The sequence below is a fragment of the Myotis yumanensis genome, unplaced genomic scaffold (assembly GCF_028538775.1).
Source record: "Myotis yumanensis isolate MYYU_CA2020_CCGP unplaced genomic scaffold, mMyoYum1.0.hap1 SCAF_5, whole genome shotgun sequence".
NCBI lineage: Eukaryota > Metazoa > Chordata > Mammalia > Chiroptera > Vespertilionidae > Myotis > Myotis yumanensis.
In genome coordinates, this window is record NW_027223756.1 from 58,194,744 (window position 1) to 58,220,453 (window position 25,710).

At 38.8% G+C, this 25,710-nt stretch overlaps 1 protein-coding gene across 1 annotated transcript in view; it reads left to right on the forward strand.

Moving 5' to 3' along the window:
• The window catches only part of LOC139011367 (uncharacterized), an 88,082-nt gene that overhangs the window by 37,527 nt on the left and 24,845 nt on the right, over positions 1–25,710 (forward strand). The window contains exons 13-15 of the mRNA XM_070416931.1: positions 3,475–3,574; positions 13,495–13,534; positions 17,385–17,436. Coding sequence (XP_070273032.1) covers positions 3,475–3,574; positions 13,495–13,534; positions 17,385–17,436 — 192 coding nt within the window. The remainder of the gene's footprint in view (positions 1–3,474; positions 3,575–13,494; positions 13,535–17,384; positions 17,437–25,710) is intronic.

Genomic DNA, 25,710 nt, shown 5'->3' on the forward strand with positions numbered 1-25,710 from the left:
CATATTTGTACTTGAAGAAGTGTTTCACATCTAATACTACATTATTTTATATTACTGACTCTATGAAGTAGCTAGAAAGCTGATATTATCTGCATTTTACTGGAAAGGAAAATGAAGTTATAGAAGATGGCGGCATAGGTAAACACCGGAAATTGCTGCCTTGCACAACCACTTCAAAAATACAACTAAAAGACAAACGGACATCATCCAGAACCACAGGAAGGCTGGCTGAGTGGAAATTCTACAACTAGAAGGAAAGAGAAAAGCAAACTGAGACTCAGAGGAGGTGCGGAAGTAAAGTGCAGAGGTACAGTGCAGAGGTACAAAGGCGCACGCAGAAAGGGCTGGCAACTGAGGACACGGTTGTTTTTTTCAATCAGGAGGGAGTCTCAAGCTCCCAATGACTCTGAACTCCAGTTCTGGGCGAGTCTCTGGGGACCCAGACTCACACGGGGAGAAACTGGACTGTCTGGCAGGTCCCATACAGGGAGAAACTGGACTGTCTGGCATTGGTCGGAACTCGAGGGCGGCTTTCTCTCAGAGGTGCTTGCAATCATTACTGGGACACTGAGACCTGGGGCCTCTTAGGGCATGGCTGAGGATCAGCCATAGCTGTTTGCTCCGCCCTGTAGATTCCCTGAGACCCCGCCCCACCCAAGCTATGCATAGAGGCTTTTGCATATGAATGGCCTGGCCCTTTGCAATCTGAAATTACCTAACAAACTGCAGCTGGGACAGAGAGACCCAGAACATCCAAAAGAAAGCCCAAGGCCCCACAGCAGCTTGCATTGCTTCACAGCTGGGCCTCATCTGGGCACCTCCAAACCCAAAACAAAGAAGAGGAATCTGCAGATCTCTCCATAGCTCCTGCTGGGTAGCCTCAGGCAGAGGCTAGATTAGCACCTCCTTAGAGATCCAAGAGCCAGTGTACCCAGTGGTCAGAGTGGGACCATCCAGATTACAACTCCTCAGATCCATAAGGTACACACTCAGGGGTCAGACTCAGTGATCACCAAAGCCCCACTGAAGCAAGTCTTGCCCCAGAAGGGTGTCTCCAGCACAGAAGTTCTCCCACTGTAGACACAGCTGATTCTCACAGCTAATTGGCCTGGAGGTCAATTCCTCCCAGTGATACCTACAACAATCAAGGCTTAACTACAACAAGACTGTGCACAAAGCCCACAAAGGGGTGCACCAAGAGTGTCCACCTCAGGTAATTGGGGAGGCTGAGCCATTGGGCCCTATAGGACACCTAGCACAGAAAGCCACTCTATCAACACAGGGAAGCATAAAAAATGTGGAGACAAAGAAACAGGTCACAAATGACAGAAATGGAGGAAAACAAACTACTGGATATAGAGTTCAAAACCACAGTTATAAGCTTTTTCAAGAATTTTCTAGAAACCGCCGATAAATTTAGTGAGACTCTCAATAAATCTAGTGAGACCCTCGAGGATATGAAAAAGGACCAACTAGATATTAAGCATACACTGACTGAAATAAAGAATATTATACAGAGTTCCAGCAGCAGACTAGAAGATTGCAAGAATCAAGTCAAAGATTTGAAATAAGAAGAAGCAAAAAAACACCCAACCGGAAAAACAAAAAGAAAAAAGAATCCAAAAATATGAAGCTAGTGTAAGGAGCCTCTGGGACAGCTTCAAGCATACTAACATCTGAATTATGGGGTGCCAGAAGAAGAGAGAGAGCAAGATATTGAAAACCTATTTTAAGAAATAATGACAGAAAACTTCCCCTACCTGGTGAAAGAAACAGACTTACAACTCCAGGAAGCGCAGAGAACCCCAAACAAAAGGAATCCAAAGAGGACCACACCAAGACACATCGTAATTAAAATGCCAAGAGCAAAAGACAAAGAGAGAATCTTAAAAGCAGCAAGAGAAAGACAGTCAGTTACCTACAAGGGAGTACCCATACGACTGTCAGCTGATTTCTCAACAGAAACTATGCAGTCCAGAAGGGAGTGGCAAGAAATATTCAAAGTGATGAATAGCAAGAACCTACAACCAAGATTACTTTACCCAGCAAAGCTATCATTCACAATTGAAGGTCAGATAAAGAGCTTCACTGATAAGAAAAAGCTAAAGGAGTTCATCACCACCAAACCAGTATTATATGAAATGCTGAAAGGTATTCTTTAAGAAGAGGAAGAAGAAGAAAAAGGTAAAGATACAAATTATGAACAACAAATTCACATCTATCAACAAGTGAATCTAAAAATCAAGCGAATAAATAATCTGGTGAACAGAATAAACTGGTGAATATAATAGAATCAGGGGCATAGAATGGGACTATTCCCAGGGGGGAAAGGGGTGTGGGGGTCTGGAAAGAGACTGGACAAAAATTGTACACCTATGGATGAGGACAGTGGGGGCGGGGGGGTGTAAGGACAGAGGGTGGGGTGGGAACCAGGTGGAGGGGAGCTATGGGGGGCGGGGGAAGAGGAACAACTGTAATAATCTGAACAATAAAGATTTAATTTAAACAAAATAAAAAAGTAAAGTTATAGAGACATGAATTGATAATTAAGGACAAGCAGATCTTCAGAATAAGAGGCAGAACTAGACCTTAGAATTTCTCTCTTTCCAGTGAACTTCCAAATGACCACACATTTCAAAGAAGGTGATTATTGAATTCTTTAAATTTTTAAATGACATTTTTATTTATATACTTTTATAGTTAATTCTGTTCCCAAGTAGGATAATTGATTAATGCTATGAACTACCCAAAGATTGTAGGTCATCTTTGTTGCAAATATTCTTCAGGAGCTATAGCAATTTTACACGTATAATTTAAAATCATCTGTCATATGAAAAAGTAATGGGCATTGCCCTGGCTGGTGAGGGTCAGTTGGTTGGAGCATCATCCCATGCACTGAAAGGTCACAGGTTTGATTCCTGCTCAGGGTACATATCCAGGTTGTGGGTTTGATCCCCGGTGGGGGTACGTATGAGAGGCAACCGATACACGTTTCTCTCTTGAATCAATGTTTCGCTCTCTCTCTTTCTCTATAAAATCAATAAGAACATATCCTCAAGTGAGGATTAAAAGAACAACTAAGAAACTATCACCCTTTTAAGAAAAAAATTAATGAACATCAATTAAATAAAAGAAAGGACAAATGGAAAAAACAACAAAGGCATTTTACAAATACAATTTTAGCAATTTTCCAAACTATCTTTACCATGTGTCAAATTAAATTCCTAAGATAAAATAATTATTATTAATATGTAGGGGACTAAGAGTTTTATCTTCTATTTTAAATAAGATGTTTATTTTGTGAACATGTGTGACATAATCAGGAAAACTTATAATAATAAACTTCTTATAGTAAACATGCATACCAGAAATATTTATATAACCCAGAAAAAAAATCTTCTTTTATGGTGCGCAAAAACAGATTGTGCCTTATTTTGACCTCTGCTTTTGTTCATTTCTACTCTTTGTCAACAGGGTCCGCGAGAAGTAGTTCTTTGGCTTTCGGTTCATCATAAAGAGAAGAAGGCACTGGAAATTTTTTCAAGAGAAATTGCACCAGCAGGGACTGGAATGGGTAAGCATATATGTGTTTATAGTTGCAGTTCTGAGAATCCCTTACTTTCTAATCACCATCGTCAGTTGCAATATTCATTAATTAGACCTCTGAATATGCATAATAGTGGATTTAGGTGATAATCCCAGACAAAGCAACCTGGTAAAGTTTATTATAGGTTTGCTGTGCCCATGTCACCACCCATCCCATCCTGGGTTCCCTACATTAGGGTCCTTTTTCCCCAGAATGGACTCCTCTGATACCCTCTGAACAGGTCCCGTGCTGCCCTGTGCCACTCCACTCCGGCCCCGACACACAGGGCCCTTCCTTCGGTGCCCTTGCTTTCCCCTCACAGCTGAAATTGACCTGCCACCCTCACCGGACCGGACCGGGCTTCTCAAGGCTTCAGTTTTGCTAATCCAGTGAACTTATCCTATCATGGGATATAACTTTTGAAAGGCCATGAATTCCTCATTGCACATATGGAGAACTGTGGCTTAGGCAGGGAAGTAGGTAAAATGAGAGAAGGCAGATGCCCTCCTTTGGCTCCTAAGAAGAGAAGTAAAATTTTCTAGTAATATTAGTGTCATGGGGAAGAGTTCTGTTCCTTTTCCACTACCTTCCTTTTCCTCTACCTACGATGAGAAATGGAGGGGGGAATTGAATATTGGCGATGCAAGACTTACATTTTAAAATTAATACAAAGCAAAAGTGAACAAGTGGGACTACCTTAAATAAAAATACTTCTGCACAGAAAAAAACAAACAAAACACCAACAACAGCCACCAATAAAATAAGAAGGCAACCTATGAAATGGGAAGTATTTGCAGACCATATAGCTGATAAAGGGTTAAGGAACTTACACAATGAACAGCAAAAAACCCCAAACAATCCAATTTAAAAATAGGCTGAGGAATAGACATTTTTCCAAAGAAGACATACAAATGGCCAACAAGTACATGAAAAAATTGTTGAATATCACTCATCACGAGGAAAATGCAAATCAAACCACAGTAAGTTGTCACCTTACACTTGTTAGAATTATTTTAAAAAGAGAGAGTGAGATAACAAATGCTCCTCAAGATGGGGGATTGGGAGAGGGAGAGAGACAGAGACAGAAAGGAAGAAAAGGAAGCGGGGAGGGGAAGAAGAAGGATTGGGACAAAAATGTGAACATATTTTTAAGCTGCAAAGTAATACACATGAGCAAAATGCAAAGTGATCTCAATGAAATATTTGTACAGTATCTATAGAATCTAGTCCTGTCTCTTCTCAGACTGCATATTGCTCATCACTTTATTATTGATGATTTGGAATTGCCATTTTGAGCATACAAACTGTATAGACTGATACTCCCTCTATAGTTTCCATTAATCTTCAGGTTTGAGAAAAATAAAATCCATAATGTGTTTCACTATTTTTTTAGTTTGTGATGCCGCTAAAAAAACAGTTTCTAAGTGATACTGAATTTGGGAAGGAGTTTAGGGATTCTGGGTACTATTAAATATCTTCATTCTAGGACAAACTTTTTGGTACAGTTTCTTCTAATGGAACAATCACAGCACACAGGCACAGCGTGGAACAGCTTGACACAATTTTACATCCTGCATAACGAGTTGCCAGCTTTCTGCTTTTAGTCAGTATCTGTGCCTTTACTGCTCCCCAGTAATCCAATCCCACATTGCAGATTGCAGCACCCCATTTCCAGGTGTCAGATTCTATATAGGTCAAGGTTCTTGATCTCAAACAGAACTCAAGCGAGTTTAAATAGAAAGAGATTTATTGAAAGTTATTAGTGTCTCCCAGAATCTTAGGAGAACCATAGAACCAGTTTGGATACTACTCAGTCAACACACACACACACACACACATTGATTCTGCTGCATCAGGCAGGTAGGAAACTGTATGTCAGAGTCCACCTTAGTTGTCTCAGAAGAACACACGGCCCCACCACCCTGCTCCCCAGCAGATACCAACCCCCTGCATGCAATGCCCACCTCTCATGGGTCATTTGTCATCCAAGTCCTGGTTAGATGCCTTTGCTTCCTGGGAACTTAGGCCACATGCCAGCACTCTAGCTACAAGATGACTGGGAAATGTTGGAGTTAGAATGGGTGAGGGTGAGCCAACCTGCAGGACTGGCCGCAGTTCCCTGCTTCCTTACAATTTCATTGTGAGACTTTAGGCAAGGTGCTTACCCCTCTCTAAGGAATCCATTTTCCTAATACCTAACATGAGGATTTTGGACCTCATAGATTCCAGGAGTTTTTACAGTAATGCAAATCTGCATCTGTACTAGTTACAGTTCTGGCTTCTAGTGAGGGAATCCTTACAATAACTAGTGAAAGTAAGTCAATGGGATTTATTGACTCAGAACTTAATTGTGGGAAGAGCAGGGCTGAAGCTGGCATTAGCGGTGTCTGTCTGTCTCAGCTGGCCTCTCACTGTCTCTCCTCTCTGCTTTGTGTAAAGATCAGCTCCTCCATGAAGCTAGAGCAGCAGCCCCTGACCACTCCAAAGCTCACATCTGAGATCATAGAGGAAAAGAGTTCTTTTCCAGACTCAGTTTTAAAGGTCCCAAGAAGGACTCTTTCAGGCGAGCTTGGCTTGTGTGCCTGCTCTTATGGGCAGAGGAGTGGAGCAGCAAGTCAAACTCTAGGCTGGCGAGTTTGACATGCTTGCAGTAGAGTCTTTAACCAGAGAAGGGGTCCCATAGGTGTGGCCACAAGAGAATTGGTTTGAGCAGTCAGCCACCTCCAATCTATGACCAGTGCAGATTCTGAGATGTGGGGTTTGTTCATTTGTTTTCAGGCTTTCATTTTGTGAATCTCAATGTTGTGAAGGATTTAGTAGGTGATACAAACATCATATAGATTGAGCACCTGCAATCAGAGAGTTTAAAATTTTGTTATAGAGATAAAGAAAATAGAGGCATCTGAAGATTTAACCACAAACAAACAACATAATCCTTTCAGGGAAAGATTTGAAATCTAAAAGCAGTTGAATTGGAACTTGAAGGGATGCATTTGTTTAACAGTTTTGCCAGGCATTTCCCCCCAAATTATATTCCCAAACCAAATCATGTTTGGCTTAGACAGTGGTTCTCAACCTGTGAGTCACGACCCCTTTGGCGGTCAAACGACCCTTTCACAGGGGTGCAAGCATGCAGGTAAATATCCTGCATATCAGATATTTACATGACGATTCATAACAGTAGCAACATTACAGTTATGAAGTAGCAACGAAAATAATTTTATGGTTGGGTCACAACATGAGGAACTGTATTTAAAGGGCCAGAAGGTTGAGAACCACTGGCTTAGAAGATCATTGGTAAAATATAACATTAATATTTTTTCTTGAACTTTTGGCCTTCCCTTTTTTTCGCAGATGTTGACTGTGTTGGTATATAATGTACTGTGGAAAGTACATTATTATACTGAAATATATTTTGTCTTTAGCAATCAATATGATTTTGTACTTTGACTTTACACTTTATGAACATAGCTTGTATAACAGGGAGAAAATCTATCATTTTCTCCTTGAATCAAAAAATAGGTGGCTCATCTTAAAACTTATGTGGAATACAGATAGCATTTTGAATATTAGGTTCTATTGTGTTGGCAATTAGGTTCAATTGTGGAAAATGGGTGGAAAGTTCCAGCCGATCAATGTGATGGTCTTTGGTTCATCGTACAAATGAATTTCCTCGTTTTATAATCTGAAGCACATGCATATTAAGTAGAGAAAACTAATTGCAGTAAATCCTGGCAGTAATCTGGATATTTCAATAATGTCTCATTGTTATTTCTGAATTTACTTGTAACACTGTTACATAAGAGTCTTATTTTTAAATTGTTTTAGTCTTGTCGGCCTCTCTCTCTGATTATTCATTTAGAGTGATTGAATCAGATTGTGTTTAATTAGATTTTATACTTATATGTCATGTCAAAGCTCTTGAGTGTATTTTGTGCCTTTTTTCTCGTGGGCAATCCATATAGATGTAGTTAGTGGTTTGTACATACTCTGATTAACTATTTCTTTCTTCAAATTTCTATTGCCATAGACAATGAGCACTTTATACTAGTTGCTTTCTTGGCTGTAAAGACCAGCTTCTCCACGAAGCCAGAGCAACAGCCTCTGACAGCTCCAAGGCTCACATCCAAACCACTCTGAGATCAGAGAGGAAAAGAGCTGCTCATTCCCAGACTCGGTTTTGGAGGCCCAGAAGGACAACCTGTCCACCCTATTTAAGATCGCCTAAACATATCCTGTCCCCCTTGCCTGATTTTTCTTGAGGGTGCTTATCACTATATGACCTACTTTAAAAAGATTTGACTTACAGTTGACATACAATATTATATTAATTTCAGGTTTACAACATAGTCATTAGACATTTACACATCACTGATCACTCCTTGCTTTCTAAAATAGGATATACATTTATGTTCAATGAAGGCATAAATGAACTAGGTGCAAAGGACAGCAATTCCAATAAGTGCAATGTAACGGTTTTAATGACTATCACACTTATTTTATGACTATTTATCCCAGCATTTATGCCCCTTTTTTCATTGTAGGGCAGACTACAGATGTTTAGGAGGCTGAATTTACAGGGCTGAACTGGATTTGAGAAATAAGGGAGGGGCGTCAAGGATCATTCTGGGATCTGGCTGGGACCGCTGGGTGGATGATGGTTCCACCACAGGAAAAGAGAATATGGGGGAAGAAGCAGGTTTGGGCGGTATCCAGTAGGGAGCCACTGAGGAGACATCAATATATAGATACTAATTTCATATCAACATGCAATGGATTTGCTAAAGAGGATCCTTCCAAATAGGCTTAGAAGGATCTGCCAGAGGCTTTTTAAAATTCAAGGAAATAAAGTATTTTTAAAAGGATGCAATGGTCATGGTGTCAAATGCTACAAAGAGGTCATATAAGATAAAAACAAAACAAAAAGTTCCCATTTGATTTTGCGGTAAGGATGTTACTGATGACCTTGGCTAAAACACTTTCAGTCAAGTGGCCGGGGCTGAATCTAGATGCAGCGAGTTGAGGAATATCATTGCTTTTATCATGAGAAAAGTAGTTGGTGTGAATAAAGAGGTCTTATATATGGAAATGCTATGCTTGAATATGGAGTTGAGTAAAGATAAAGAGAGGCCTGTCACCACAACTGAAGTAGCGCCTGTCCTAGTCACTCTCTAGCCTGTTACCCTCCTTCTTTTTGGCAACCACTGGCTGCAATTATGTTATTTATCGGCCATGTCTTGACTGTCTGTATCTTCCATCTAACATGTAAGCTCTCCAAGTAGAGCGAGTGATTTTTACCATTCACTATCAATTCTCCAGTACCAAGAGTCGCGCCTGGCTCATAGGGGATGCTCAGTACATTTATGTTCAATGAAGGCATGAATGAACTAGGTGCAAAGGACAGCAAAGTAGAACTGGGTGAATGTATCACTGGGAAGGGCTAAACCTCACTTAAAGGGAACCAAATGGGTACCTTGAAATACTTTTCCTCCTTTGTCATTATTTGAATGCATAATTTTAAGTCCTTACTCTTTAATATGATGGCTGATTCTTATAATAAAATAATCTTGTACAATGCATTATCCTGATACGAATTAGCAAATTTTTCTTAAGGTGAGAGTCAAGATTCTAGAAAAAAAGCAGAAATGAATGTTGAACAAATATATATATATATATATATATATATATATATATACACACACACACACACATATACATATACATATATATGTATATATGTATTATTTTAGGGTTAAATAACAAACTGAGATAATAAGCTTTAGAAATAAGTAAGCTCTTTTTTTAAAGGTCAACAATTTAGTAAAATTTTGAATGATCGTTACAGTGTAACAGACTGACATACCTCAATGTGGGGTTGGGGGGATGAGAAGAGATAAACCAAAGAACTTACATGCATAGCCCATGGACATTGGCAATAGGGTAGTGAAGACCTGAGGAGGAAGTAAGGATTGGGCAGAAGGCGGGGAAAGGGAAGGGGGAGTGAGGGATAGCTGTAATACTATCAACAAGAAAAAATATATTTTAAAAAATACAGTGTAATTTCTAGAATGAGCAATGAAAAAACATCTATGCCATCTTATTTTCAGAAAGAACTGAATTGGCATTGTGTGCATTCTGGATATCAGTCTTATATATGTTTCTTAATAATCAGTGCCAAGTTTGCATAGACCATAACTGGCTTGTGTATATTTTTGGTGGTTGATAATACTGTAAATATTAATTTGACACTTTTACTTTGCTTTATTTCTATGTCTTTTATTTGTGAACAATCATAAAATCTCATGTGGCCCAGATAGCAGGAGTAAGCAATGGGGACTTACTGTTAGGAATTTAAGCAGAATTAAGTAACTATAAAGTATTTCTTTAATAGGAAAATAATAAGACAAACCCTCTCTTGACCTTTGTTTCACATTAAAATGACCGGAGTTTGACACCAAAATGACAGCTGGTTAAAGCAGCCTGAGATTTCAAAGTGCTTGAGTATATATAAATATTATGACTGATCTCATAAGTGTATTGGAAAACACTTTCAGAAAGGTCCTTGGTTTAACAGTTTGCTACATTTTGGTTTTATCTTCTGAATTTAGAAGAAATAGAATAATTAAAAACATGTAGTTGAACTCAACAGAACCAAGATCAGAGGTTAATACTGTGAATATATATTACCATGTTGTGCACAAACCGAGGGCTCAGATCCTTGTAGTTTGATGATATGACAGATACCGCTACAAATTAACTTTATGTCAATAGCAATATCATGTAGAAAATCCATCACTAAAATTTTGTTTGGCCACTTCCTTTTCTGTAACAGAACATGTTAGGGCAGAGGGAACTCTCAGAAATCAAGGAAGGACATGGACAGATCATTTCTATACTCTGGTCTCCTAAGAGTCAAAAGGGCATATCTACTGTCAAGCCTCTACTCCTGAAAATTCTCTTGACTTTGTTTTAAATCTCATTCAAGCTACTGCTTATCCTAAACATGTATCATTTGGAAGGGCTAGGTAAACCAGACTCCGTTTTGAAGGTCCCAAGGAGGACTCTTTCAGGCAAGCATGGCTTGTGTGCCTGCTCTTGTGGGCAGAGGAGTAGAGCTACTTGGAGTTTCTGTGCAGTTCTCTGTGGGCAAGAAACACTTGGGATGACCCAGGGAAAAGAATAGGAAGCAAGATTAATAAACAAAAGTCACAGTGATGAAGTTTGTTATTAAACAGAACAGATTAAGATTATCGGCCGCACAGAGTTCAGGCAGAAGCTTTCCCATGAGGCACATGCAACATTTCTAAAAGGCATTAGCATCAATTAGTGAAGAATTAATTCAGAAACGTGGAGGTTGAGTGGGGACGTGTCATCTGCGTGGGAGTGTAGATCTGGGGAGCAGAGAAAAGGCTGCGCCAGTCTCCTGCAGGTGGCATGGTTGGCATAGATTGAGATGAATGATTTTATATCTTTTTATTTTTACTTAAATATTTTTTTATTGATTCAGAGAGGAAGGGAGAGGGAGAGATAGAAACATCAATGATGAGAGAGAATCATTGATCGCCTGCCTCCTGCATGTCCCACACTGGGGATTGAGCCCACAACCCAGACATATGCCCTGACTGGAAATCGAATGGCGACCTCCTGGTTCACAGGTCAACGCTCAACCATTGAGCAACACTGGCTGGGCTATTTTTTAACTTTTTAAAAAATAGTACATGCACATGGTACAGAATTCAGACACTGCAACAAAATCAAATGAGAATTAAGTCAGCTTCTCACTTCAACTCCCAGTCCCCAATTCATTCTGAGGGGTCAATACTTTTTTTGTAAATCCTTCTATGCTGTATGCATAGACAGGCATTTATATACAACTTTTTTTTCCAACACAAACAGTAGTATCATATACAACATCTCCATTTTATGCACAGATAGCATGCAAGTCATATTATTCTAAACCTTGTTTTTCTAACCTAATAGATAATAATTTCATTCCTTTTAATTTCCTCAATTCCTTTTAACAGCCACATTATATTCTGTCCTATAGATGTGAAAATTCCCTGTGATAGACATTTAAGTTGTTTCAAGTCCTTTGGTTCTATAAACCATCATTCAAAAACCTGGAAATCACCCTGACACTCTCCTCTTTCTCTCATTCTCCACACCCAGCGTGTGGCCAGATTCTATCAGTTCCACCTACGCAACATGTGGTGTGCATCTGTTCCCTCTTGCCACCTCCCCTGCCAAACCCCAGCCACTTCTGACATGGCTTACCACATTAGCTTCTCACTGGCCTCCCTGACTTCACTCTTGCCCTCTTCAAGTCCTTCTTCACAGGCAATGAATGTGAGCTGTTCTCATCATAAGAGAAAGGCAAACTACAATGAATGCCATTTTCCACCTATTCGATTGTCAAATTTCAAAAATTTTGATAATACAGTGCTTTTGTAAGGGCTGTAGGATTACTAGTACAGGCACTCATACATTGCTGGTGGGAGTATAAATTAATTCACTCAGTTTGGGGAGCAATTTGGCAATATCTATCAAGAATGAGAAAGTATATGCACCTTCGTTTGTTTTTCCCTGCGGCCTGAAATGCTTATTTCCTTTGCTTATTCCCTTCTTTTATCATTGACTTCCACTGAGAAACGTTTTCAGTCTAAATTTGGTCCCCTTATTAGCCTGTCTTATAAAAGGATGCAATTACATATTTATTTGTATGGATTTTACTTAGTGTCTGCTCTGAGTACCACTTTTTACTTTATCAGAAGGGGTAGTGGAAAAACTCAAGGAATCTGAGTTCTGATCATTCGACTGCCTAACTGTGGGCTTTCAGAGAATCACTCAACTTCTCTGGACTTCAGTTCTCTCATCTGTGAAGTCAGAAATCTAGACTAGTTGACTTCTAAGGCCCTATAATTTATAGTATTGAAATCGTATGAGGGTATAGTATAAAGTGAAATATACATAAATATTCAATGCTGGTTGTATTCTTAATATAATGTGAAATTCACCTAAATATGTATTGCATGCTTGCATAAAAGAATTTTATAAGTGACAGTTTAGTTGATTATTTTCTTCTGAGTAACTTTACTTTATGATTATTTCCCACAGTATAGTTTCTTAATTCCTTTCTTACCTTTTACAGATGTGTCAGCTACAAGATAGTCTTAAATGACAAACCCTTATTGTTTTCTTATAATACTCTCCTTGCCATATTTTTATAAGGCATTATATTTTAGCCAACGTGTATCATTTGAGTTATTAGATCATAGAAGTCTTTTCTCATTCTTGTTCTTAATTAAATTATAAATCCACTAGGTGGTGTATATGGACACAGAGAGAGAAAAGTTAGCACCATTTTCTTCTCTATAACTCAAATTTAAAAAGTTCTGTTTGGGAAGGCCAACCATGATTACGTTTTGGTTTTTGGAGCAACGAGAAGCTGTCCCTATTAAAAAACAAAACAAAACCCACAAAAAAAACACAACCAAAAAGGATTTCCTGCAATAAAGTTTAAGGTTTCCCTTGGCTGTTAAAAAGAGTTAATTCTATAAATTGAATATTTAAAGTAGAAAAATGTATCAAATAAGTACAATGTTATTCTATTAATGTGATGAAAATTGTTTGCTGTCTTATCTCTTTCAGCTATTTCAGTTGTAATAATAACTTGATCCTATTCCATATGAATTTTTACTTGTCAAATTATTCCTCCATTTTCTGATTCTTAATTAGGAATTCTGGACATTGTTTTAACTTGCATTTTTCTGAAGAGCTTAATAGCACCCTGTGTTAGAAAATTAATCATTTGTTACAGTGGACCACACTGAGGTTATATTATGCCATTAATCAAACCCTTATATCAAGTAAGAAGGAAATTGTTTTTTGTTTGTTTGTTTTTTCTTTAGCACCTGGTCTGACGGGAGTGGTTGGAGGTCGTCCAAAAGTGTGAGTTTATTGATGATTTGCTAAAGTTTGTTTTTTATATATTGCTCCCCTCACATCATTTTCTGGATAGGGGGTGAGAGCAGGGCAGGTCTGGGGTCCTAAGCCTGTCCTCCTGGCACATCTTGTTCATTAACTCTCCTGAGACTCCCGGGAGCCTACGGAGGCTCTTGAACAGTAAGCTGACCTTATCAGAGAGGCACCTGTGCTGATCCTGGATGACTCAGGAAGGTGAATTGGTCCCTGGGGTTAAAGTTCTCATGAGATAAATGGCTTTTCTAGGAAGTAGAAAAATAAGGCTGAGCTAACCTGTTTTTCCAACCACTAATTTACAGCGGGGGAAATATAATTTATTGACAAGTAACGGAACCTTATTTAGCTTCATCTAACAAAATTAGAGGAAGGTGGCCATCTCATTTAGGTTAGGACTTCTACCAGAATTGGTAGTTCTTTTCGTAAAAAATGAAGTAAGTTCCTGTCCTGTAGTGGAATTTTCTAGCTGCTTTGTGTTCTATTCTTTGGCGATAAGATGTGATATGTTAAGATTACTGGGTTCCACTGTGTATTTGTGTCAGTTTAATCAAGAATGCATGGATTCTCTTTTAGACCGAAAGAGAATCCATGCATTCTTGATTTTTGATAAGACAGAAAAAGAGCTTCAAAAAAAAGTTAGCTTGTACTGTTTATTCTTTTCTGCCCATTCTGTCCTGAACTGTCTATAACAAAAAGGGTTTCACCCCTACTGGTCCTTCAGAACTGCCCTTGTCAAGGTCTCCCATACCATTATTTTGTTTAATACAAAGGTCAGTTGTTGTCATCATCTTACTTGCTCCCTGAGCATAATTTGGCACTATTGGCCATGATTCTCCTCCTTTAAATACTTTCTTAACTTGGCTTCCAAGGCACTGGCTTTCTGTGGATGTCTCCTGCCTCGTTGTCAGAAACTCCCCCATCTCCTTTGCTGGATCTTCCTCCCCCCTGACTTTGAAACCTTGCAGTGCCTCAAGGCATGGACCTCCCTTCTTTTCTACCTACACTTGCACCTCTGATGAGTTCATTTTATCTTTACCTTTAAGTACCGCCTGTATGCCAATGGCTGTCCAATTTATTTCTCTAGCTCCTTTGTCTTCCTTGGTCCTCAAACTCACCTACTATCTGTTTACTTAATAACTCCCATTTGGATGCCTAGTAAACATCTTAAGCTTAACATGTCCCAAACTCAGCCCCACAATCCCCATCCAACCAGTCCACCCTCTTTTCAGCTAATGGCAACTTCAAGCCAAAAACTTTCATGTCATTCCTGACTACTTCCTTTTCTCATGTCTTATATACAGGCCAGTTCTGTGTCAAAAGTTGTCAGAAGTTCTGTGTCAAAATATGTCAAAAGTCTGATCACTTATCACCCTCACAATGACCACCCTGGTTACAGCCACCATCATCTCTGGCCTGAATTATTACAATAATCTCCTAACGGATTTCCCTGGTTCTAGTTCCCACTGTAATCTGTTCTCAAAATAGAGTGACTGTTTTTATTTTTAAAATTTTTGTTGTTGTCATTGACACTATTGCAGATGTCTCCCATTCCCTCCCCCGCTTTGCCCACCTCCACCCAGCCCCCACTACCTTCCCCTGGCCTTCCCCACACTGTTGTCTGTGTCCATGGGCTATGAATATATGTTCTGTCTTTAAACATGTAAGCCAGATGATATCACTCCTTTGTTTCAAATCTTTACTCTTACCTAGAGTAGATGCTGAGTCCTGAAGATGGTCCAGCAGGTTCTGCCCAATCTCTGTTCTCCAGTCTCCACCTTCTCCTAGGCACTCACTGTCTGCCAGCCTCCCACACTGGCCTCACTTCCAGGTTGCCTCAGGTCTTTGCACTTTCTCCTCACTTTGACTCAAATGCTCATGGCTCCCTCCCTCACTTCAGGTCTTAGCCCAAAAGTCCTTTCTCAAAGAGAACAACCTGACCGCACTATTTAATGTTGCCTAAGATCCATTAACACTTTCTGTCCCCCTACTGTGCTTTAATTTTTTTTTTAGGGCACTTATTACCATCTGACCTACTATCTATTTTACTAATTTATATTCTTTATTATTTTTTCAAATAAATTATCAATTTCTTGCTCTCTCTCTTCTTCCAGCACCCCCATGAGGCAAATGTTAGTACCCTTGAAGTTGTCCCAGAGGGTCCTTATACTATCCTCATTTTTTTTTTTTTTTTTTTTTTGGATTCTGTTTTCTTTTTGCTATTCTGGTTGGGTGTTTTATGCTTCCTTATATTCCAAATCACTGATTTGATTCTTGGCTTCATCTAATCTACTGTTGATTCCCTGTAAATTTTTCATGTCAGTTAGTATATCCTTCATTTCTGATGGTTCTTTTTTATGGTTTCCATATCCCTTTTTATGCTATTGAAGTTCTCATTAAGTTCATTGGGCATCCTTATAACCAGTGAACTCTGTACCTAGTAGATCACCTGTCTCCATTTTGTTTAGTTCTTTTTTTTTTTTCTGGAGTTTTGTTCTATTCTTTCATCTGGGACATGTTTCTTTGTCTCCTCATTTTGGCAGCCTAACTGTGTTTGTTCCTATGTATTAGGTAGAGCTGCTACATCTCCCAGGCTGGGTAGAGTGGCCTTATGTAGTAGGTATTCTGTAGGGTCCAGTGGCACAGCCTCCCCCATCACCCAAGCTGGAAACTCCAGGTGCACCCCTCTCGCCCAGTGCACTGTGTACACCCTCCTGTTATAGGTGAGTCTTGATTGCTATTGACACATCAATGGGAAGGATTTACTCCTACAGCGATCTGCTGCAAGGATGGACTGGGACCATGGACCTCCCACCACCATGGAGGATCAATGAAGTCAGGAACCAAAGACTATGTACTGTAATTCTGTTTACACAAAGTTCAAAAAACAGGCAAAAATAAACTCATGTTTGGGGATACACGCTTAGGTGGGAGAACTATAAAGAAAAGCAAGGAAATTACTTTCATCAACGTCAGGATAGTGATGACCTCTGTCAGGGATGGTAGTGACTGGGAGAGGCAGGAGGGAACCTTCTCAGTTGCAGGCAGCAATCTGTTTCTTGACATTAGTGGTGATTATATGGATGTTGTTTTGTGATAAATCATCAAACTGTAATGTTAGTCCCCTGACCTTTTCTCTATAAGTATTATATTTCACTATAAAAAAGGTTTAAAAATATTTAAGGATCCCAAGGTAGTTGGTCCCATAAACTTAATCTTATACACCATACAATTTAATAATAACTTACTTTGTCTCTAGTTTCAACTCTTGGTCAATTCAGTCCACAAATATTCAATGCTTTCTCTAGGTCTGTGTTTCTTTCCTGTTTATAATTTTTGTGGGTTTTTCTTATACTTTGTTGTCTTTCCACATTAGATAAGTTGATTTCCCCCTGACCCTTGTATTTAGATTAAACTTAAATATTAGATCACACTAAAGGCCATTTATCTCTGTCCATGTCTAGAAATGATTCCCTGGCTCCATGCAGACTTCTTTTAGGTCTTACGGAAGACTGGGTGAAGGAATGTACTGGTGAAAATCCAGAGTTTGTACTAGAAAAACAACTTTTTCATTCAACTTTTAGTGACCCACTAATGCTTGGCTTTTGTGTACATAAAGGCACTTTCTGATGAAGAAATATGAGTGCTCCTTGGTATGCTCAAAGGGAAATTGATGGGTGTATATGGTCAGTAAGAAAACTAGGTAGAGGTGGGTCAGGCATGACAAGTGAGTGGAGGTCTGGAAACCCCACCTCCCTTTTTTCTGAGCCCTCAGATTTGTAAATCTAATGTTTATTGTCCCTTCTTTTGTATTATATTCTAGATCTCCTGTTCTAAAACCATTTTTCTTCCTGTATCCCAAAAAAAAGGTTAAGGTAAGAGAGACTCCTCAATCTGCTTCAGTAGTATCTTAATTATACTTTCAAGCATATGTGATACTGGTATTTTTTGGAGAGATTAGTTTTGACAAGCCTTTAACTGTATTGTTCATTTCATTAAAAGATAAAAACTGTTAACGGTCATGGTTTCAGAATGGGTCACTCTAATTACCTGATTGTTCTTATTATGTGAAGATTAACCCTTCCCATGAAGTGGATCTGTCTTGACTCAGATGGGTGGACTACACATTATTGCATCTGCATTTTTTCCCAGGGTTACAAATATGTACTGGATATTGTCTCGGTTGTTCACTTTTAAATATATTGTACGTTGCCAGTTATCTTATGTTTGGGAATCCGGACAGCACTCAGGGTGAAAATATATTCATAAAATGTAAATGTCTCTGATAATTTAAATTAAACAGAAAAAAAAAGGAAAAATAAATGTTTCTAAACTTTCACACATAAAACTTTAGGAGCCATAAGCACATCTGAAAACAATGTATTTCTTTAAAAAGTGATTGTCAAAGTAATCCAGTGCTTCTGAATTTTTTAGTCAGCAAAATTAGGGAGTTTTTTTTAACTAACATTTAATGCTAATAAATTATATGAAGGGAGGGATCATATCTATCTTATTTACCACTATAGCCCCAGCACAATACCTGGCACATCATAGGTATCAAAAAATACTTTTAATGAATGAAGTTTGTTGTGTTAGGCAACATTATGTGTGCTATTTTATTCAATCTTCACAATGATACTACAAGTTAGGTTTTGCTATCCCCATTTTATTGATGAGGAAATTGATTCTCAAGGAGGAGAAAAGAATTGCCCAAGGTCACACAGACACCAACTAGAAAATGGCAGACACGGGAATCAAACTCTGATGTGCCTGACTCCAAATCTGACTTTTGATGATGACACTAATTTGAGCAAAGACAGCTAGTTGCCTTCCCAACAGCCATTTCCCTCCTCATCCTTCATCAAAGTCCTAATTTTGTCTTAGTGTCCTATTCCCTCAGGTGACTCAGGTAAATCCTGATTGGTCTAAGCCAAAATAATGCTCTCATTGCCCATGCCTGCCTGTGACCAGTTGAAATATAACCTGGCTGGGTCATTGAGATTGGAGAGAAATATTCTTTTTCTTTTTTAAATATGCTTGTATTGATTTCAGAGAAGAAGGGAGAGGGAGAGAGAGAGAGAAATATTAATGATGAGAGAGAATCATTGATCAGCCCCCACTGGGGACTGAATCCAAAACCCGGGCATGAGCCCTAACCAGGAATTGAACCGTGACCTCCTGATTCATAGGTCGGTGCTCAACCATTGAGCCACACCGGCGGCCAAGGAAATATTCTTATGGTTGGTGGTAGGGCGCGGGTTCTGGGAAAGGATTTTGTTTTGTTTTGTTTGCCTCTTTAACAAAGAAACACAAGGGGAAAGCAGACCTTTCTCTGACTCCTAAGTGTTGATATGCAGTGGTTCTCAACCTTCTGGCCCTTTAAATACAGTTTCTCATGTTGTGACCCAACCATAAAATTATTTTTGTTGCTACTTTATAACCGTAATGTTGCTACTGTTATGAATCGTAATATAAATATCTGATATGCAGGATGGTCTTAGGCGACCCCCGTGAAAGGGTCGTTCCACCGCCAAAGGGGTCACGACCCACAGGTTGAGAACCGCTGATATAGGGGGATGTGATACCTAGAGCTGTTGCAGTCTTCTTGCTGCCACGAGGGGAGCTAGGAGACCATCTTAGATGCCTAATGTACTGCTGGGCTCCCAGTGTTGCTCAATAAGTGGTAACTGTCAATCATGTCCTTGGTTTTTACTCAGCCAGTTACTTCAGAGCTTGAGCCACCAACCAGTCACTCTTATCTTATTGACATTGTCAAAACTAATTACGCCTCAATTTTAAATGCCTCTTTTCTAAATGGACATATAAAATGAAACGTTATTCTAGTTTTTATCATTATTTTATGGAACTGGGATGTCTTCACTTATTCATGAATTCACTATTTACTGGTGCCAGTTACTGGGGGGCAATGGTAAATACTTGAAAAATGCACAAGGAAGAACAAAGAGAGACCGTCCATCGGCCTGGTTAGAAAGGAGAAGAGCCAGGGAAAGGTCGAGGAGGAAGGGTCAAGGAAGTCTCTGCACTGGAGCTGACAAGAAGTGACATTTGAACTGAACCCTAAAAAGCCAGAAGGGATTATCCAGGTTGGAAACATAAAAGGGCATTCTCTGCAAAGGAGGTAGCATAGGCGATGCATGGGTTCTGAGAGAATATGGCACAATGAAGGAAGTACAAGTAATTGAGTATATAGAATACAGGTTGGACAAATCTAGAAAGAAATCTAGAAAGGTGAGCAGGGCCCTGGTCACAGAGGGCCTTGGGGCCAAGCTGTGGTATAAGGCATAGATCAGAAAGCAGTAGGGAGTTACTGAAGGATAGTAAGGGAACATGATGGTACCTGAACTTCAGGAACATCATTTTGGCAGCAGAGAAGAAAAATTTGGGGAGGAGAGAAAGGGAATGATTAGAGATAAGAAAAGCAGAGAAATATAAACCGGAGCTTTTAGATTCAAGAGATATTTAGGAAGTGGTTTAGGTAGAACTTGGTGACTAGATATGAGACATGAGAACGTAGTGGGTAGAAAGTTTTCAAGAAATGCAGATCTGGCACAGGGCTGTGGAGGAGGCCGCCAGACATGAGTTAAGGGCTCCAATGCACATAGTTGAGTGTTTCACTGTGGTTTTAAGAGTAAGAAGGGCTGGATTAATCCACATTTGGATAAGTATTGCAGAAGGAAAATGGAGCAAGAGAAGTGAGAAGTTGGATGTATTGTTTATTTTTTAATGTGTTTTTATTGATTTCAGAGAGAGAGGAAGGGAGAGGGAGCGAGAAAGATAGAAACATTGATTGGCTGCTTCCTGCATGCCTTTTAGTGGGGATTGAGCCCGCAACCTGGTGACCTCTTGGCTCATGAGGCAATGCTCAAGCAACTGAGGCACACAGGCCAGGCAGAGGCATTATTTAAAGAGACAGGTTGAAGGACTAAACCAACCAGAAGAAAGTCTAATACGTGGAATGCAAGGTTAGGACTTCATTCCAATTCTGATGGGTAAGCAGCTATAATTGGAACAATGAGGGTAACAGGAGCTTGTGGTAAGAAAGTTGAGCAGTGTGGTTAAAGATGTTACAAGTGGAGTAGCTCCAGGTAATAACAAGGGAAAAAGGATGAGTTGTTGATATCTGTGTGGAGATGAAGGTTACTAGAGTTGAAGAAGCCAAAGTGTTGGATATTGGAAGGGTCACCCAGATGGCAGATTTGGGATGGAGGGAAAAATCATAAGCCATGCTCCAAAGTCTCTGATACATGTCGGGGAATGATGAGAACAAGAAGGGATGGAAGATAATAAATTTGAAATGTACAAGTTTTAAAGGGAGAGTTTTTTGATTTTTTACAGAGAGGAAGGGAGAGGGATAGAAAGTCAGAAACATCGATGAGAGAGAAACATCGATCAGCTGCCTCCTGCACACCTCCCACTGGGGATGTGCCCGCAACCAAGGTACATGCCCCTGACCGGAATCGAACCTGGGACCCTTCAGTCCACAGGCCAACGCTCCAGCCACCGAGCCAAACCAGTTAGGGCTAAAGGGAGAGTTTTTATAAAGAATTGGAGGAAGGTTGAATTGCCAAATGCTAATAGTTGTTTTAGCGCTTATGGTGTGCCAGCTATTTTACTAAACTTATTTAACTCTCACCTATGAGGTAAGTACTATTATTATCCCCATTTTCCAATGTGGAACTGATGCTCTGAGACTTTTAATAACTTGCTCAAAGTACAAAGCCACGATTCCAATCTAGGCTGCAAAGTTCACACTCTTACCCACGTCACAGACCTGTCAATTCTGCTGGACAGGCCCAGCTAGCTCCTGTTGGTTAAGTGGTAAGTTCAAGAACAAACAGCCTCCACTGAAGGGTGTAGTGTCTGCAGTGGGGAGCCATTCAAAAAAGGCAGAGCATGACTGGTCCTTGATAACATCAGTTTCTCTATATTTTGTAGAGTCCATTTTATTTAGTACTTAAACATAATAGTGTGCCTTTGAACTATGTGTTAATATGTAAACTTCCTCAGGCCTTTTCAGAAGTGGGTGTGGTATACTTTTATAATAAATGGTGATATTAATTATTAACTTTAAGTATTCAATTATGTAAAGGAATTCATTTGGATCTCTCAGAGAACTTATACAACATTCTGACTAAGAATGGCTAAAAGAAACTAAAATATGCAATCCGGAAAAACACACTGCTCTACTTTTTCTCTGGTATTCCTAAGCTTTGTGGCGACTAATTTATTTGGGATTCATGACTACCTAATAGAAAAAAATTCTCCTTCTTTTTCTTTTTTTCTTTTTTGTTACCTGTCAGACATTGTCTTAAAAACCAAGAGCTCAAGGATGTCAGAAGGCATTATAATCCAAAGAAGCCTATTTTGTTTTTACTCAAATTAAGTTCTTTTTATTTTCTTAATTAAGGCCCAAAGAATCTTTGAATAATGTGCTAATCCAATGAATCACTGAGAAATTAGCTTCTTTGTCTTACAGGGTTACTACTCTTCCTGAAAAGTGTAGCCCATAGACATGAGGAAAATACAAATTCATACAAAAAGAAATTTATGGTGTAATTATAAACTAACTGTACCAGGGATTTCTAATGAGAAGTCTGCATGTCACAATTACATTTGAGAACTCTGGTACATATAAAATAAGCTCTTTCAAAATGTGATTCCAGTTTTATTTAGAAATGCATCTACTGAAATGAAGCATAATGTACACAGGTTATGTTAATCATGAATGTGATCATGGATAGTTTAATCCAAATTAAGAGTAGATTTGTCAGATACAGAGCCTGCATTAGGTAATTTGTGAAACCAAATTGTTATTATTCACCTGAAAGGTTCAGAGAGGCAGTTTTTGAAAGGTTCTTAGTGAAGCTTTGGCTCCTAAAAAAAACTGTACAGTTTATAGACCGAATAGTTTCTACACGAGGGGAGAGAAGAGAAATTGGAGCATTGTTAGTAAAAAAAAAAAAAAAAAAAAAGTTACCTTTATTTCTACTACCACTCCATTCTTTGAAACAAAAGTAATTTGTGAAGTCAGGAAGTAAAGGCAATGAAATTCAACACAGACCAGTTTATCTGATGCTTTTTCAATGTCCAGTTTGCACGGCTCTGAGTTCCCTGCTGAACTGTAGCCATATGGTGGGGCGGTGGGAGGGGAGGTAGAAATAAGTTGCAGTCTTTCCCTTCAGGTTGCTAATAATATATTTGAATTTTATGTTTATTGTTCTCTCGCTTGTTTATATGGTTTTGCCACTTATTTGTAAATTTCTAAACAATCCATTGCTGAGTTTACATAATTTTGAACTTTATATAAGTGGAATCAAGCTCTTTTGTTCTGTAACTTGGCTTGTTTTTTTCACTCAAAATTATCTTCTGAGATTTATCAGTGTTGAGGCATAGAGTAATCATTTATTCATTCTTCATCACTATAGAGTTTCATTTTATGAATATGCTATAGTTTGCAAACTTATTTTTGTTTTACAGGAACGCTGAAATTTTTGTAGGTTTCTGTTTGTCCGTTTTGCTCTTACACACATGACCACCTTGAACACCCTTGTACATCTGGTACTCATGTGCAAAAGTTTCTCTAGGTATTTAGTAGTACCTAGAGGTAGAATTGTTGAATCATTGGGTATGTGCCTCTTTATCTTTGTTTCTAGATAATGCCAACTTGTTTTCCCAAGTATTAATTTACACTCATCCCTTCAGAGTCTCTCCAACACTTGGTATTAGCCAACTTTTGAATTATTTCCAGTGTGATTAGTACAAAGTAATATTTCATGTAGTTTTAATTTGCATTTTCCATGTGTTTATTACCCATCCTGTTGCTTTTCTGGAAATGCCCATTTATATACTTTGCCCTTTTTTTTCTGGGTTTGTGTATGTGTGTGTGGGGTCTATCTTTTCTTAATGCTTTTTAAAAAAATTTGATTTCAGAGAGAGGAAGGGAGGGGGAGAGGGCAATAGAAACATCAATGAGAGAAAATCATCAATCAGCTACCTCCTGCACGACTGGGGATCTAGCCCACCACCCGGGCATGTGCCCAGACCACGAACTGAACCGTAACCTCCTGGTTTACTAGTATAGGTTGAAGCTCAACCACTGAGCCACTGCAGCCATACTCAATTTATTTTTTATTATTCATTCAAAGACCATGCTTGGCTTTTTTATTTGCTTTATTGTAAATTTACTTCTTATTTCATTAGCATTTGCTCTTGCCTTTATTATTTCTACTTTCATTGTATCTGTTTTGATGATCTTTTCCTAATTTCTTATGTTGAGTGCTTACCACATTAATTTTCAATCTTTCCTCTTTTCACGTAGGAAATTAAGGCTATAAATATCTCTCTAAGTGCTATAATATGTAGGTTCTACATATTTTAAAATGTTATGTTTTCATTTTCTTTTCTAACTTCTATTATGTTCCCTTTTTGCTCATGAATTATTTAGATGTATATTTAGATGCACAAGCAATTATAGCAAGTTTGCAGGATACAAGTAATCCAAAAGCCAATTGTTTTACTATATACCAACAATGATCAAGTGAAATTTGAAAAAAAAAATGCTATTTACAAGAGCAGGCAAAAAAAGATAAAACACTTAAATATGAAGCTAACAAAATATGTATAAGATATATATGAAGGAAACTATAAAACTTGTGAAAGAGATAAAAAAACAACAACAACCTATAAATGGAGAGATAGCCCGTGTTCACAGATAAGAAGACTGAATATTATCAAGAGAGAGTTTTTCCCAACTTGATTTATAGATTCAGCGCAATCATAATAAAAATCACAGCAAGTTATTTTGTGGATGTCAACAAACTGATTCTAAAGGACCCTAATTTAAACTATGGACTTTGGTGATAATGATGTGTCAATGCAGCTTCATTGATTGTAACAAATGTTCCTTCCTGGTGCAGGATGTTGATAGTGGGGAAGGTATGCATGTGTGAGGATAATGGTATATGGAAACTCTCTGTACTTTTTGTTTAATTTTACTGTGAAAATCAAACTGCCCAAAAAATAAAGTCTTAAAAATGAGGTTTGTTTTTTTTTCTCCCCTAAGTTTGGAAGATAATTTTACTAGGAATATCTGTAGGATGAAAGTTATAACACGTGGATTATTCCCACTTATTGCTGCTGAAAAATCAGCGGTCCGTTTGGCAGCCCTTCAGTGGTTAATGTCTCTTTTCTTTTCTGGCTTCTTTTTTTCTTTGGCATTCTGTCCTTTCCACATGTTGTGCCTAGGTATCCATTTCTTATTACTTGGTTTGGAATTCATTGGGTTTCATTGCATGAGAGAATTTGTTCTTTCATTCATTCTGGAAATTTGTAAGCTGCTATCTCTCTGAATAATTACTTTTCCCTTTCTATTTTTTCCTTTAACTCCATGAAGTACTAGTATGTGAGACTCTTACTGTTCCCAAAAAACAGACTTCCTAGAGTTACTTCATCTTTGTCAAAAGCCGTAGAAAATATATCCTATGTAGGAGTTTCTGGACTTGCCCTTATAATCCACCTCAACCATGACCTTCCTGAATTGTCCTCCATTGTGAAAACCATTTGCTTAGAGTTGGAAAAATACAATAACACAAAATAATGTTTTCCATTGGTGGGATTCATAGTAACCTGATTTTGGCAATATGGCTGCCAAGTTTTCAATTACAACTAGAGGCCCAGCGCACACGAAATCGTGCGCAGGTAGCTCGCTTCCACTTGCCTCAGCTGGCCGCCCCATCCATCGCCACTTGTAGCTTGCGTCCCACCTCACCTGCTGCGAGAGCCGCTGCTCGTTTGGTCATGACAGCGTTACAGCGTGACGGCCACGAGCCTCTTATATAAGCAATAGTATTGAAACATGAAGTGACCCAGTCTTGTTATGGGAAATGATGAATCTGTTTCATGATGGAAATGGAGTGGGTAGTATCACCAATCAATGCCACCTGCAGATTTTTTATATAGTTAGCATAAATTTGGAAATTAGGGGCATAACAAGTTGAAAAGGAGTTTCTAGGGCTGCCAATATATGGCATAAATGTAAAGCTAATTTTTAAAAGAGATTTACAGCTCACTTTTATCAGTTGGTTTCAAAAAGCTTCCTATTCACCCGTTAATAAAAAGATAACCCCTAA